The sequence below is a fragment of the Urtica dioica genome, chromosome 3 (genome assembly GCF_054948205.1).
Source record: "Urtica dioica subsp. dioica isolate 48M chromosome 3, U.dioica_male_clone48M_v1_H2, whole genome shotgun sequence".
Classification (NCBI taxonomy): domain Eukaryota; kingdom Viridiplantae; phylum Streptophyta; class Magnoliopsida; order Rosales; family Urticaceae; genus Urtica; species Urtica dioica.
The window spans coordinates 27,654,607-27,672,268 of record NC_142758.1 but is presented as its reverse complement, the minus strand read 5'-3'; the positions used below and the strand labels follow the sequence as shown (position 1 = coordinate 27,672,268).

General features: G+C 39.1%; 1 protein-coding gene across 1 annotated transcript; it reads right to left on the bottom strand.

Annotated features, from left to right (window-relative positions):
- Window positions 1–2,402: 2,402 nt before the first annotated feature.
- On the bottom strand, window positions 2,403–10,687 carry LOC149402536 (uncharacterized). Its single transcript, XM_089608423.1, has 13 exons — window positions 10,500–10,687; window positions 10,123–10,264; window positions 8,957–9,062; window positions 8,753–8,829; window positions 8,488–8,587; window positions 8,271–8,374; window positions 7,536–7,578; window positions 7,279–7,376; window positions 6,753–6,849; window positions 5,499–6,368; window positions 3,094–3,327; window positions 2,894–3,003; window positions 2,403–2,468 (listed from the first exon to the last, which is right to left on the bottom strand). Exons 3-13 carry the CDS (start codon window positions 8,976–8,978, stop codon window positions 2,403–2,405), a joined length of 1,821 nt encoding a protein of 606 aa, XP_089464549.1. The 5' UTR covers window positions 8,979–9,062; window positions 10,123–10,264; window positions 10,500–10,687.
- Window positions 10,688–17,662: the final 6,975 nt, after the last annotated feature.

Genomic DNA, 17,662 nt, shown 5'->3' with positions numbered 1-17,662 from the left:
AACAAAAAAAAAAAAAAACTGTTCTTATTTAATCATGTTTGTCTCTTCCTACGCGGACCTCGGAGGTCACCGGCAGCGAAGGTGACGTGACCGCCATCAAAATGGACCGACGATGGTGACTCGTTCGCGGCTTGGATCTTGGATCGGCTCGTGGTCGCTCAACAACGCTCGTGGACGCTCGGATTTGTGCTTCCCAGCCATCGCCGGTTGGATCTTCTTCGCGCGCGCTCTCCGACGGTCCGACGCGACTCGATCTCCGCCATCGTCGGTCGCGGCTTCCCTCGCGTGCGTCGCCAGCTACTGCAGCTTGACCCGGTTGAGGATCTCCTTCTCAGGCGCGGCTCGAGCACCAGCCTTCATTTGCAATGGACTCGTCTTCGAGGTCTGCAGAAATCGCTGCAACAGATTTGGAGAGGATATTATCGTTGCAGCGGTTCTTCTTTTTTTTTTTTATGGAAATTAATGTGGGCGGTTGTGTGTGAACGCATACACACGATTTTAATTTACTTCCTAGATTTTCGCCAGCATTAATTACGAAATTTTTGTGCTGATTAATAATGAAACTGGGCGGGAAAATGAAAAGGGTAGTCTAGTCAAATTTTGGCTGTTAATAAATCGTCCGGGCTATTTACCACTTATTTACAGAACGTTGGCTAAAAATAAATTGGCTATTTTCAGGAGGCTACTTAGCTTAATTATTCCAGCAATTACGTGTCTTCAAGTATCTACAGTCATGCGGCTATTTTTTATTAAATTGTTGCCAATAAAAAATATAACTCTTAAAATTTTTATACATTATGGTTTTATTAAAGTTCTGCATAATTTTCGTTAAACCAGCATTGTTGACATAAAAAAATCAATGCATATATATGGTTATAAATGTAAAACAGATCACGCATTTCGTACTTGGTATTTGATTCTCTACTACAAGTGTACAACACCATAGACCATACTATATACTTATATCCATCAAATTGTTCTGCATAAAGTTTGTCAGAAAAAAAAAATTGTAGCTACTTCAACGTATTATTTAAAAGTCAACGAGCTTTCCGTGTGTATTCTTTAAAAGTCAAGGAAAGCATACTATATACAGAAAACAAAATCATAATATAAGTATGAACTAAATTTTCACAACCTAACCCCATACATGAATTAGCTGTGTCATAGGACCTACATACAGTCTGAGAGTAAAACTGTAAAACCTATAAGGCATCCTATGGATGCTCTCTAAATAAAATGACCACACAAAGTATTACACTATCATTACAACTCCGATATGGAATCTTCCACAGGAAATCGGAAACAGAACGACGCAGACGTACCATCCAAATAGGAAATAAATAATCTACCAATATAAACAATTTAGCAATTTCAACATCCACAGACGACTACATATTGAGGTACGAATCTCCTAATATAAGTTTTAACCAGAACTCAAGGCAATTTTACGTGGTGATCATGTTGAATTGAAATCTTAAGAGCTGCTGTGAAATGGTGGAAATAACTGGGCTGTATCGCTGAAAGAAAAAAAGATATTTGACGTTGACATATAAGTACTGATGAGTTTAATTGATTGATCACACATAGCCTTTATACCTGGACATTATCGTAGAGCTCAAACAACAGAACTGTGAGTACTCTCTCTCCGACAACTGAACAACGTAAAGCTTTTTGCATTTCTGTAATGAACCTGGCAAACATCAGTAGAGAAATATTTAGCCTAAAATAGCAGTTTCATTTCGCAATGGATTTTGAAATATTACCTGTTGTATAACTGTTGAAGAACAACGACGTCATCCGAGGAAATAATCATATCTTATTTCGATATAGATGCGGAAGCCGGAAAAAAAAAATTCCACGATATGAAGTTAGGTTGAATATAATCATAACTGATCATAGAGCTTCAGCAAGCCTTAGTATATCATGATAAACAATATTTTTGGTGTATTTCTGATCAAGATTTGGAGATGGTGGTTGTAACAAAACTTTCACAGTGGATTTCTTTTTAGCTCGCGATAAGGCAACATATAGTTGACCATGAGAAAATACAGGTTGTGGTAAATATAAACCAACGTATTCTAAAGTTTGACCCTGAGCTTTGTTTATTGTCATGGCAAAGCATAAGCGAACCGGGAATTGAGTACGTCTAAATGAGAATGAATTATATTGTGCTTCCAATGGTAAGAATGGTATTCTTGGTAACAAAACAGTTTTCCCTTTATTTTGGCCGTCCGAGATTTCAGCTTGTATCAAGTTTTTCATGAAATTCCGACAAATAAGTCGTGTCCCATTAGATAACCCTTCTGCGGAGTTTATATTGCGTAATAACATAATAGGACAATTTTTTTTCAGTCGTAAATGATGTGGTGGAATTCCGTTTGGAGTTAATGAATTAAGGAAATCTAAATCAAAAGTTCTGTCTGTAGTTTCAATGGGTTCGTCGAAACTGAAATAAGTACAGACGGTTCCTACAAATTTGGAAGGAAAAAAAGAGACGTTAGAAGACATGGTTGTAGAAAATGTGCAAAATAATTTAGTAATGATGTAAAATGTAAATTATTGTAATACCTGGAAATGAATCGATTAAGAGGTCGTTTATGAAATCAACAGACTCGTTTTTTGGTGTCAGAATGACACGGTTGATGAGAGACGACTCAAAGTTCTCAGTAGAGAAGCAGGGGAAAACATGTTGGATCAACTCATGTAATGATGTTTCATTGTGAGTGAATGGAATGTTCATTTCTACAGGAATAGAAACATGTTCGTCGTTGTCAACATAATGACTGCCATTCCCAATTTGTAATAAAAAATCAGAAAATCCTTGATCAGAAGTGGCTCTGATATTATGATAAAGCTTATACTTAGTAAAGAAAGGCCATAAGTAAGAATTAACCAAAGCAGCATTGCTTATATCTGTTCGTGAGCCTTTAACAATAACAGGGAGCACTTGGCGAAAATCACCTCCCAATACAAATATCTTGCCGCCAAATAGTAAATCAGAACCTGTCAGATCACGAAATAAGCGATCAACTGATTCAATAATAAATCGATGCGTCATGGGTGCTTCATCCCATACAATAATTTTCGCCATACGTAATAAAGTAGCCAGACTGGACTGTTTGCTAATATTGCATTGCATGGACTGTTGGACTTCAAGAGGGATTTTAAAGCGAAAATGTGCTGTTCGACCACCTGGTAAAATTCCTGCTGCTACTCCTGAAGATGCAGTTGCAAGAGCGATAAAACCTTTTTTCCTAATATTTGCAAGTAAGCAACGATACAAAAAACTTTTTCCTGTTCCACCAGGCCCGTCCACGAAGAACAATCCTGGTAAATTTGAATCAACACATTGCATAACATGGTCAAAACACGTTCGTTGTTCAGCATTAAGTTCAAAATATGATTGCACGTCTTGCTCATTAATTGGAATTGTGCGCTCGTCATTAATGATTTTACTGCTCTGCTCGAGGAAGTCCACATTTATTTCAGAAGGGATAAGAGAATAATCATTAATGTTTTTTCCCAACATATCTAACATGTATTGTATTTCTTTGAGAGCTAGTAACTTCGCTACTTCTATTGAACCTCGGTGGTGAAGAAAATCTGAAGACATATCGTTTTTGTATTTATTCCATATTGAGGCTGGGTTTGCAACTGAGCAATATGCAAGAATAACAACAAATAGATGACGCAGTTGTGAGGGCATATGAAGAGAACAAGCTTCTTCGAAACAACAATCATAATGATCATCTACTTGTAAGAGACCCCGTAGTAAACATGCTTCTCTAAATGTTGCAGCCAAGTGGGAATTAACGGTGCGTAAATCTTCAAAAGATACTGGACCTTTACAATGAGAAAGTAATATTCGCAAATAGTATCGCTCCCCTTCAGCGGGATTAACTGAAACCATTCTTCCAATCATAATTTTCTTCTTTCGTTCAGTCCATATCTTTCCTTGCTTATTCCAAACGAAGTATTTGGGAATGTCTTTATACAATAATGATCTTGCTTTTGCACTACGAGTATTTAATTCAAAATAATCTGTAAGCATTGATACAGACGTTGACTCAGATGATAAAACACATTGAATATCTTGAGTGGCAGCGAAGGAAACAAGGTGTTTTCCTGGAAGATGTATTTGGAGAGCCAATACAGATGGTACCATTTCATTCAACGTAAACCCAAATATTCTCCATGCTCCTTCTGATGGTGTTACACATCGTGCTTGTTGAAAATTAGTGATTTCGTCAATATTGTGAGGGTGTGAATTGCTTTCCAGAGAAAACATAAGCCGATCGTGTCCTTTGTAAACATATTTATACAGATACTTAACAGCTTTTACAGTTGAACAGACTTCGACATTTAGATGGCAGTTAAATCTGGCTAATAACATAGGATTATACGGAACAACCCATCTGTTATCCAATTCTTTTCTTCGAACTATAACACGGGTACCCAAAATAGTTCGCTTATAAGTCGGGTAACAATCTTCACCTAATTTAGTATATTCAGAAAATTCTTTAGGGTAATGATTTTTGCATTCTTTTTTCTGATTCATACAAACATTTTTTGGATTTAAAAGACCACAAGGTCCGTGCATCATATGTTTAAGTACCAAAGAAAACAAATATGGTTGTTCAATTTCTGAAGGTATTTCTGCACACACATATTTGTCAACTTGTTCAGGGATATAAATTTTGAAGCTTGTCTTTAATATGACTAAGAAATGAACATGTGGTAACCCTCTCTTTTGAAATTCAACAACATAAACATAAGCTGCAATTGGTCCAAATATTTGATCGGTGATGAGATCTTTTTTTAGTTGCTCTAATTTAGCCTTGAAAATATGTGACGTCAGATCAGGCCGATTCTGTACCAGTTCAAATGGCTTTAATTCTTGTTGTATTTCAGGCCAATTAGGATTACAAGTCATGGTTATAAAAAGATCTGGTTTTCCGAATGTACGAACCAAAGTCATCGCATCTAAATATCTTCGTTGCATATCTCTTGGTCCACCAATAAAACTTGCTGGAAGCACAATACGTTTTCCAATTTCCGACCCTTTACGAATTCCTATTTCTATTGAGTCAACGAGACCTTGATATAAATCAGCACGAATATGTTGTTGATTTTTTCTGATAAAATTCAAACGATTTGCTTCTATTTTAACGTACATATCAACAATGTATTGTTGAAACAGGCGACCACTGTAGAGTAAAATTGACTGCTCATTCGGTCTGATTTGGAGTTTGTAACAATAATAATCACGACATGATACTCTAGGAGTTTGTTGTTGATTAGAGCAACCTAGCAAAGAAAATGAATATGGGAAGATATTATTACGTTGAGTGAAGTATATTAATCTCATGTTGCAGTGAATGAGATGGTTGTAGTACAAGTAAAAAATTCAGACAGGAGGAAAGAAACATATATAATATTGCGTAGAATTGACTATTTAAATATAGTACTGACTATTTAAATTAGAGAACGAACATCACCTGCTTGTTCTGCAAGAAGCAAATCTTGAACATGAATATGAGGCGGCGGTGGTTGATTTCGACGGTTTAACGTGCGGCCAATATTAACGTGCCATCCAGTTTCACCGTACAGAAATAGAAGAGGATATTGTAGTGGATCATAACAACCGTAATCATAACCAATAGTATGTGTTTGATTATCTAGGCCATGAACAATGATGTCTCTATATGTACGATCGCTGGCAGAATTATCTTCCACCCAAACGGCTGCTACTTGAGAAACAGATGGTGCATTAAATACACGTTGATCAAGTCCAGGATTATCTTTTATAATTATTGAGAAGTCGTTAAGGTCAGAAATATTTATCAATGTTCTGAAAAACTTAGCGTATGGATTCATAGTAAGAATGGAGCGTAGTTTCTCAAGAACTTCCGTTAACAATAATCCAGAAAATCCTTGACGATTTTGGATCTCGTAATCAGTATCATGAAAATACAACTGTAGTGCAGATAGAAGTTGGTTTTGAGGATTTAATGGTTTTATCCAATGATGAATTTGACCTTGAACACGGAAAGTATATATACCACTATTCTGACGTAATAAATTCTCATCAAGATGAACCCCCATTGAACTAAATGCGAAACTTGAATTATAAATACGTATATACTGACGAAAATTGTTTGATTCTACTGATGAACCACAAAATAAATCTAATAGAGTCGAAGGAGAGTCATGAACTATCAAACGTATCTCTCCTGATGAACAACAAAAGGTGGGGGTTTCAAATTGGAATTTTACAGCGTCACAGAAAGAACAAGTTCTTCGGTCTGTCAAAACCACGGGCTGTTTTGGTAATTCGTAACCTCGAAATAATGGATCAACATGGATATCTGTGTACACATTTTTAAAGAAATGAATAATCAGTGTTTAAAATTAAGTATTTGATCAAAGAAATAGAGAAATGGATAAAATTATATCCTAATTCTCTTTCACCGGCCAAATGGATAATCCAGAACTGATAAAAGCAGGCAGCAGACCGACTATATAAGTGTAGAAAGCCCTTTTTATAAGAGGGAGTGTAAAAGTTTTGAAGTTACAAAATATAAATGACACAGCCAAGAAGCTAAAAATATGTCATTGTAAATATGGGAAGAAAAATCACGTACTAAGAAGACAAACTATATGCATCCTAAATAGACAGCTGTCGAACAAGTGTGAAAACAAAATCAGAACAGCAAAAGCGTGAAAGAGATTTGGATTTCATATTAACTTACTCTCTATATTCGGAAGTTCTTGCGCAAAGAATAATTGGCGTGCAGACATGTAGGGGACCTTAGACCGTTCGCATGTCGTCGTTAATTTCTTCTTTTTCTGGAAAATACATAATGTAAAAACAATGCAAGAACAAGTGTTGGTAACCTATATACTACTCTAAAAATATAATTGATCCCCAATCAATGAACATTTTAATTTTTTATCTAAACTATTTCTATTAGGGGGGGGACTATGTTTCTACATACGTACATGGAAGTATTTTTTTTCCAAATCCTAGTATTCTTAAGAGAAAGGAAGGTTTTCCCGAAAACATGTTTCTTCATGATGGAATCGCGATGAAAATAAATACTGTATTTATAAATAATTGATGTATGTTTCTACCTACGTACTGGGAAGTATTTTTTTTCCAAATCCTAGTATTCTCAAGAGAAAGGAAGGTTTTGCCGAAAACATGTTTCTTCATGATGGAATCGCGATGAAAATAAATACTGTGTTTATAAATAATTGATATACATATTCTAGTACCTTTATGTAAGAGTTCTTATTCTTCAACGCCAGAAAAGTACTCAGTACCGTTTCTGAAGGAACAGATTTAGAAGTGGTGTCAGTAGAAGTCCGTGCTCCTGCAGTACGTATTTATTACGTTATTAGGCAGGGATAACTACAACTTGTTGGACCAACATGATAGTAAAAGTAAGCAACATAAAATGAACACAAGTTGTAAAAGCGTGTAGCGTAAAGGAAATATGGTATAAGCTGAATATAGAAAAGCGTATATTTACCATTTGAGTGTGACTGTGCGGTTGATAGGAGAGGAAGAGTTTGCTGTAAAGAAACATGAAGTTATTAATGTAATAAGAAAATAAAACGTAGACAGCTGTTCGAATTCCTTATGATCCGCAATTGAAACAAGTTCTTGCTAATGGTTTAAAAAAGGGCTGGGGAAAGGAAAAAGAATTGCAAGTTCTTCCTTTCGAGAAAGGGGGTTTTTTCCTATTGATTGCAGCTTTCGCCAGATCAGAATCGCCCTAAGAAGACATGACAGCTAAAATGATCTTTAAAATTAATTCATTAGGCTTCTTGGAATAATTAATAACACAAGCAAATAAATTGTTAAAAAAACTATTCTAAATAAATAGCCCAAAAACTCAAATTCAATGAGGGTACTTCAATCTCTTATGTTAAACTAAAACGACTCCAAAAATTATAATAAACAGCTGAACTCATATTAGGCAAAGCTTTAATAACTCAAGCGGCTTCATGGAAAAAAATCATGTAGTTATGTTGTTTAGCTTCAACATCAATAAAAACAATTCACAAAAGGGAACAGAACAAAATTCACAAGAAACCAGTTCAAAGGGTTCACATATCGTTGGAAAACATTCACAATCTAAAATCACACCAAAATGGAAAAAAAAAATAGACAAAACACGAAATTGGATTATTATTTAGAGTAATCTAATTTAAAGGTGAAAACAGAAAGGATAAAACTCAGTAAATGTGTTTTGTGGTAATACCGTTTCCAAAGGTCGGGTAGTGGTCAAACCTAAATAGGTACTTAACACCATGTCTGAAGAAATGGAATCATCAATAGCTTCGGATGTGGATGCGTCGTCATTACCTGCGTATTAAGTATAGGGAAAAGATAATGCATATACAGTCAGTGGTTCAAAAAACAACTAATATAAATTGAAATATTAAAAAGATGACAAATGTAAAATAATAAGGACGTACTTAAATTGAAAGGCCGATGTGCAGGATTCTGTAAGCCAAGATTACGCTTACGCTTACATTTCGATACAATTGATGGAGGTTCAGAGGACCGGAGTTTCCGCTACAGAAAAGATACGAAAGCAATTATTTTGATGAGCGTCATTGTAAGAGGTAGCTAATTTAACACAACTAAATGATTTCTGACTGTAGAAGACATTTATACTAAATGATGCGCATTTTGGAACCGTTGAAGAGAGAAGTTTAGAAAGAAAAACCATAAACAGACCTTTTTATATTTTCTCGACCGAGTGGAGTCGCGATATGAAGCTAATATTGTAGCCGATGATATAGAATCTTCCGATCCTAAAAAGGACACCAACATACCAAGAAATGAACAAACGCCAAGGTCATGTAAGCATAGTAAAAGACTGAAGATTATGATAAAAGTGCACCATAAAAAAAGAAGACATTAGCAAATATAATGGCTAACCTTCTTCAACCATTTTGTTCATGTGCGGAAATAAGATTCAGCAGTAAAACTGGTGTTGACAATCCTACAATGTCACGGCGATGGCAATTGCGTTGGACGTTTAAACCTGCTACAGAAAACCTATATCAGTTGATCCAATACTATTGTAATATGCAAGGTAGCACAGAATTAACAATGATCTGCACAATGGCCAAATCGATTCCATATACAATGCCCAATGTCCAATCCAACCAAATTTTATTTTTTTCAAGATGCTTAACCAAATTCTGACATTTCTTGAATTTTTTTTCTTTTTTCTTTTTCTTTTATTTTTGGTATTTAAAGGAAAAGGTAAAAGTTACAGTACAAGAGCCCAACACCCAAACAAGACCCAACAACTCTGGAGCAAAACAACAGTTCCTGAATTTTGATTGGCCGAGGATTTAACGGTTGAGAGAAAAATGTACATGTATGCACAACATAAACTTATGAAATAAACAAGATCACACAATTATCAAAGAAGTGGATACATACTGGTAGTTTCCCATATGTCTGGTGGAATCTAAATTGAATTTGATTTAGATTTTCTAAATATAAAAATTTGATTTTGATACAGCAACTATGATTTAGCATTTCCTTTATGTATGGTTACTTTCCATTTTTTTTGTCCCAAGGATATAAGTTATATGAAAAGTGGCTCAAAGAAAACTTTTATGCTCATGATTTGAAAGTGCCAACATTTTTTTATGTTGTCTAAACTGCAGGCAAAACATGATCATTTAGACGTTCAAAGAATTGCTGTCAGATGTCTTGGACTTCTTGGGTTGTTAGAGAGAAAACAAAGCAAAGATATAGTGAGGCAATTATTGCTCTCTTTTGCTAAAGGACTTGCACGAATAGGCATAATGGCCTCTAAGACATTAATTGATCTCAGGATGTGGCATAATCCTGACATTGATCTTATACCTCACGTAACTAAGCTCAGTAGCTATACAATATCTAATCAAGAACGAACCATGGGAACCATTGGATATCAGATCAGTAGATATGGTACCATGGGTTAGATTGATTGTCAATATCGTGGTTGTTTCTGATCATCATTAACTAAGTTCAGTAGCTTGTATTTCAGCAGTGAAACAAAAGACTTGCAACAGTACATGTGTATAAAAAAAATATAGGAGAGATACCTTGAGATGATCAGGCATGCGCTTAAACTCCTTTACAAGATCCTTCTCCAACGGAGATGCTCCGGAAACTTGAACTAAAAGTCTTTGCATCAGCTGGATCGCCACTTGATCTGCCGAGCCGAAATTAAGCAAAACAAGAACTCTGCACAACGCCAAAATGTAGGACTTCACCATTAACAATCCACACTCTTGAAATCATAACGAGATCAATCAATCTAATTGAAACTCAATCAATAAGTCAGCCCAAAATCTCAATCAACCAAAAACCATGAATCACCAACGAAATCAATCCAAACAACCATGATTTCGGAATCCCCAAATCAGATGCCAATTTCAAACCTTAGAAATAACAATTTAAAAACCCCTAATTTACAAACCTAAAAGTCTGGAACCCGATGACGAAGACAGCGAAATCGGGCGGCCGAGATTCTTCGGAAGCGTCGTTGCCAGCGAGGACAGAGCAGAGGTCAGCGACGGGGCGGAAGCGGCTTGGCAGAGGCGGACTCGGCGGCGGGCGTCGAGTGAGCGCGAGGACAGAGAGGAAGAGATGGCGGCGCCCGGTCGCTGGTCGCGTAGTCGGCAGAGGCGCGCGCGCAGTCGGGGTCGGCGCTCGCGCGGGAGAGAGGGAGCGGGTGAGAGAGAGGAAGAGGGAGAAAGGGTAGTGGCGCTGTTCAGGAGAGAGGGGACGAGAGTCAGTGACAGCGGGGAGGTGAGGGAGAGAGGCGGTGAGGAAGAATGGAGAAGAAGAAATAAACTGAACGAATTTGATTGGAGAAAATAAGATGAACAGTAAATAACGATAGGCACTTATAATATAGGAGAGATATATATATATATATATATATATATATATATATATATATATATATATATATATATATATATATCTAGCTTTAGTTATCAACTTGGAACTTTATTTCATATGTATGATGGTAAACATGGGAGTATCGCTACTAGCCCTCCAAGCAACACTGATAAAAACAACAAACTTAGTTATTGGATAAAACACAAACGATAACAATATATGTATTCGTGTAGCTTCATCGAAGCACAACCGGCCAGTGTTCAGTTTGTCAGTGCTTTGCTGCAGCTTTGCCTCCTTTTCCCTGCAAAAACAATAGTATAACTTTTCTAAGCAAAACTAAAGAGATATGATGCATTCTATCATTTGGCAGTTTGCCAATTGTAGACAAAATCGAAAAAAAACCTTTTTCTTAGTCTCTTGAGGTGTTGGAGCAGCCTTCTTAGCGCCACCCTTTGAAGCCGAGGCTTTAGAGGGGTCCTCGGCGGCTTTGGCCGGCTCCTTCTTGGACCCGAAGAGTTGAGTGAGAACTGGTCTCTCGACCTTCAATGATCCCATATCAGCAAAAGAGAGAGACGAGAAAAAAATTCAGGCTCTATAATACTCGGGGCTTGTCTTTCATTATAACACCTACAATGTGGTGATTTTATAAGGGAGTTTGTAACTGAGATAAATGGAATATAGAACCAAAAAAAGAAAAATCTGGAACGATTGAAGGAACACTTGGGAGGACAGCACCGGACACTCTTTTTTATTATTATTTTTTTTTATCATGATATAAGTTGCTGCATAAACTGATCTCGCTGAGGTTTAAACGAAGCTGGGAATAGTATCAAATAATATAGGCGAAATAATTCAACATCAAGTTATTTGGCCACATTGTTTTGATCAAGAACATTTTCAAGCTTCCTATAGTCGTATGCTTTTTTAACGGTCAGCATATATAGTGGATGTTATCGGCCCGACCTTCGATCGGGACTAATCAGAGGCAGAACAGCGATCAGACTTACCCCGGCCATTGATCGGCCCGTGGGCCGGCTCGGCCAAGGGCCGGCCCAATAGCCTCGGCCCAAGACCGAGCTCGGCTATCCACGGCCATCAGCCCGATGTCCTCGGCCTCACGAGCTCGACCTCGCCCTAACGAGCTCGACCTCGGCCTCACGAGCTCGACCTCGGCCTAACGAGCTCGACCTCGGCCTCATGAACTCGACCTCGGCCTCACGAGCTCGACCTCGGCCTCACGAGCTCGACCTCGGCCTCACGAGCTCGACCTCGGCCTAACGAGCCCGACCTCGGCCTAACGAGCTCGACCTCGGCCTCGCGAGCTCGACCTCGGCCTAACGAGCTCGACCTCGGCCTAACGAGCTCGACCTCGGCCTCATAAGCTCGACCTCGGCCTCGCGAGCTCGACCTCGGCCTCGCGAGCTCGACCTCGGCCTCGCGAGCTCGACCTCGGCCTCGCGAGCTCGACCTCGGCCTCATAAGCTCGACCTCGGCCTCGGGACCTCGACCTCGGCCTCGGGACCTCGACCTCGGCCTCGCGAGCTCGACCTCGGCCTCATAAGCTCGACCTCGGCCTCATAAGCTCGACCTCGGCCTCATGAACTCGACCTCGGCCACGAGCTCGACCTCGGCCTCACGAGCTCGACCTCGGCCTAACGAGCCCGACCTCGGCCTAACGAGCCCGACCTCGGCCTCGCGAGCTCGACCTCGGCCTCGCGAGCTCGACCTCGGCCTCGCGACCTCGACCTCGGCCTCGCGACCTCGACCTCGGCCTCGCGACCTCGACCTCGGCCTCGCGAGCTCGACCTGGGCCTCATAAGCTCGACCTCGGCCTCACAGGCCTATGATATCCTCGACCATCCTTTTCTATCCTCTGCCGAGCCTATGCTATCCTCGGCCATCCTATGCTATCCTCGGCCATCCTATGCTATCCTCGGCCGAGCCTATGCTATTCTCGGCCATCCTATGCTATCCTCGGCCATCCTATGCTATCCTCGGCCAAGGGGCCCACCAATGACCCCTTGGTTGCCTATAAATACAAGAGGCCCACCCTCTTCAAAAGGTAATCCATTCTCGAGCATTGAAACGCTGCCGAAGTCACCTCTCGCTCGTTTCTCTCAAGTCTCGGCCCCTAAACACTTAAACCCTCTTTCTCCACCTCAATCCCACTAATGTTGAGCGTCGGAGAGGTAAACAGAGGCACCCCCTCTGTTTTCCCTTTGTAGTTCACGTGTTCTTTCTTCCTCTTCAGGTGCTTGGACGAACTCAAGGGACATTCACAGCTAAGGGAAGGCTCGGGATACCGAGTCCGACACGCTCGAGCCCGAACGCGACCACTTGGTCCGGCCTCGGGTCGAACCGTTCGGGGCTCCTAAATCGTTGTTCGAAAACGAGCGACAACAGTGGACATTTTATTTTTTAGTTATTTGGCAACTCAAAATTTTGGTTTTCGAAACCATCTGAGAGTCGATTATTGAAGCGGCATAAATATCCAAAGTTTTCGACTTGTAACACTTATATCCCCAATGTTTTAAATTCGTGGGCAAAATATCCAAGCTTACAAAGTTGTGTCACCGTTAGTGTATTAGACGTTTATTTTAGACGTGGAACAAATGAACGGTGAGATTGTATTACAAAATATGCTTTAACAAATTTCAAATCATAACAAATTTCAAATCATAATAGATTTCAACTCAAAACAAATTTCAAATCAGCTGATTACCTGAAACTTTCCATTCGCGGCATTAGTTGCCATACAATGCTTTGTTACATTCTTGTGGCTTTCAATAATAGCAAAGATCCTGTTACCAATTGGACGAACCCATTTGTGTACTTCCTCCCTTTTCTGAGCAAATCGAACCATTAACCAGAACCGAATCTTCTCCAGGTGCGTCACAATTGGCTTATCTCTTGCTGGTAGTATGGCTGCGTTAAAACTTTCACAGATATTGTTTATAAGCATGTCACACTTCGCTTGAACTCTGAATTGTGACTTAGACCACTGTGACGGTTCTCTTTCTCAACAACAGCATAAGCAACAGGAAATTGGGAGTTGTTTGAATCAACACCTATAGCTGCCAAAAGCATGCCCTTACAGTATCCCTTGAGAAAGCAACCATCAAACCCAAGCAAAGGTCGACAACCCTTGTTAAAACCATCTTTACACGCCTTCAGACAAATATACACTCTCTCAAAGACTCGCTTACCCTCAATAAGATCGGTTTTGAGCAGTGCCGTGGACCGTGCCAAAGAACAATTACAATTATGCAGTGAAACTTTATCTCTATTTGATAATTGAAACTGTTTTTTTGAAAGAAAAAAAGAGAGAAAATCATTTTACCTGGATTAGTACTTATGAGTTGTTTGCAATAGTCGTCGAGAATAGCAAATTGGCTCTTCATGGATCCCTCCAAGACATCCTTGACATAATCTTTCGCCCTATAGAACGTTGATCTAGAGACATTGCTGTATTTTGATGATGAGACCATCTCTTTGAAGCAGCTATAATCCATGTGTGGATTTAATCTAAATTGCTCAATAAAATGCTTAGATAACCACCGGCTTGTGACGAGCCTATTGTCAAAGACTATGCCGCAATTGTGATCATCTACCAATGTGTTCACTCGCACTGTATTTGTATCCGGGCCCTTAATCCGAGCGTACAAGGTCCATGGACAACCAATAGTACCGCATTTTGCTCTTAGCTTCGTCTTGTTATTGAAAACAAATGTGTACTGTCGATCAACCTTAATAAACTCTTCGATCAGTACACTCCTTAAGTCATCCATTGAAGGAAATTCCATACCGAGTTTAAACTTGAAACGAGATAAATTTGAGCGAGGGTTGTACTCTTGCCTGCTCATCCTCGTGGTTTGTTCTTCATCATCGCTACACAGGCTGTCCAGGTCACTACCATACTTTACTCCATCAGAATCATCGTCGCCACCACCTTGCTCAATGCAGACCTCGTCCACGGAAGACCACCACTCCTTTGGGTGCATCAGTTCTTCATGATCTTCGTTGTCTGCATACTCTTCTTCATGAAGTTCAAAGTCGGCGGCTTCATCTTCTCCTTCGGTCAAAGGTCCGAATTCTTGCGTTTCCATCTTCTTCGATTTAGGGATTTCGGTCAAACGTTTTTATTTTATCTCTATTTGTTATGTTGTTTTTCTGAAAGAAAAAAATTGATTTATTAATTAAATAAATGTTTTTAATATTTATAATACAATCTCACCGTTCACTTGTTCCACGTCTAATATTAACGTCTAATACACTAACGGTGACACAACTTTGTAAGCTTGGGTATTTTGCCCACGAATTTAAAACATTGGGGATATAACTGTTACAAGTCGAAAATTTTGGGTATTTATGCCGTCATTTTCTCTTATAACTTCGATGCTGTTATAAAAACCGAAGCAACAATTGAAACAAAGAACACATGTAACACTGATAATTGAAGGTAAGAAATTTAGAAAGAGAGAGACAAAAATATGGAGAGTAAATTGTAGGGGAAGTTTAGAAACCGGGATAATTTCATGAAAATGATTTTTTCTTCATGCATCCACCTCTATTTATAGTGAAATTTGGGTACATTAGTCAACAAATAGATAAGGGTAATTAATTATTTACCCCACTTTTTTTTTACTTTGATGAGCATACCAATTATACATATATTTATTTACAACACTCCCCCCTTTGGGATGCTCATTAAGGCATTTATGTGTTCATGTTGCCTCGTTAAAAATATTTAAGATAAAATGTATTGAGCGAATTGTTTTTTCAGCTTTCATTGATCAGTAATTTATAGATTACAATTAGGTTAACTCTTTTCTAAAATACACAAGAAAATAGTTATACCAGAATAAAATAAAATCAGGAATAAAATAAAATCTAATATCCTAATTAAACAACTACCTATATTAGACGCAGCTAATATATTTTATTAATAGCTAATATGTAGTCAATCTTCTAACCCCCCCCCCCCCCCCCCCCCCCCCCCCCCCCCCCCCTTCAAGTTGGTGCAAAAATATCTATCATGCCCAACTGCCAATGAATTCTTCAAACTTCTGTCGATAAAGCACTTTGGTAAGCACATCTGCAAGTTGTTCCATTGTTGGGACGAACGGTATACATATTTCTCCCCTCTCTAATTTCTCCTTGATAAAATGACGATCAATCTCCACATGCTTTGTTCGGTCATGTTGGACTGGATTGTGAGCAATGCTGATTGCTAACTTTTTGTCACAAAACAAATGCATAGGGGATTCGAACCCGATCTTCAATTCTTCTAAGATGCCTGTCAACCAAATCGCTTCACATATTCCTTGTGCCATAGCTCTGAACTCAGCTTCAGCACTGCTTCTAGAGACCACTTGTTGTTTCTTAGTCCTCCATGCACAAGACTACCCCAAATGAACGTGTAATAAGCCGATATGGATCTTCGGTCGTATAAGCTTCCCCCATAATCAGCATCTGTGAATACCTCAACTCGCCTGCTCTGATTTTTCTTGAAGACCAGACCCTTCCCTGGAATTCCTTTGAGGTAATGCAAAATTATGTATACTGCCTCGAGATGCTTTTTTGAAGGATTGTGCATAAATTGACTAAGCAAGCTTACAACATAGGCGATGTCTGGCCGAGTATGAGCTAGGTAAATCAATTTTCCAACAAGTTGTTGGTATTTGATTTTATTAGATGGAACCTATTCTTCTTCTTTTTGGAGCTTGTGATTCGGATCGATTGAAGTTGAACATGGCTTGGAGCCAAGTAGACCTGTTTCTTTTAATAGATCCAACACATATTCCCATTGAGAAATGACAATTCCACGTTATGACCGAGCTACCTCCATTCCCAAGAAATACTTGAGATTTCCCAAGTCTTTAATCGCAAATTGTATAGCCAAAAATTCTTTCAGCTTCGCTATCTCAATTTGTCGTTTGCCTGTCATCACTATATCATCTACATACACAATTAGGATGGCGATTTTACCTTCCGAAGTGTGTTTGTAGAACATTGTGTGATCATAGTGGGATTGCTTGTAGCTTCTTTCTTTCATAGCCTTTGAAAATCTTCTAAACCAAGCTCGTGGTGATTGCTTGAGTCCATATAATGCTTTCTTTAGTCTGCACACCTTTCCATTGGGATGGTTGTCGAATCCCGAGTAATTTGCATGAACACCTCTTCTTCCAAATCTCCATTCAAGAATGCAATTTTTACATCAAACTGTAATAAAGACCAATCCTGATTCACGGCTAGAGACAATAAGACTCGTACTATGTTGAGCTTTGCCGCCGGAGCGAATGTTTCCTCGTAATCTAGCCCATAGGTTTGTGTGAAACCTCGAGCCACGAGTCTGGCTTTATATCGCTCCACTTGACCATCAACTTGGTATTTGACCGTGAATATCCACTTACAGTTGACAACGTGTTTTCGTTTCGGTAGGCTTATCACCTCCCAAGTGTCATTCTTCTAGAGTACTCGCATCTCTTCCGACACAGCCTCTCTCCATCTCGGAATACTTAGTGCTTCCTATATAGAACTTGGTATCTCATCATTAGTTATACGGGTGACAAAGGCTCTAAAGGTTGGGGATAAGTTCATGTAGGATACATAGTTCGAAAAGGACAAAGGGGTTGTTTAGTGCACTCGCGAACACTTTTCTTAATAGCAATAGGGTCCTCGAATTGGTTTTGTGACGAGTTAGTGGATTCACCTTGTTCACTATGGGCAGACTCT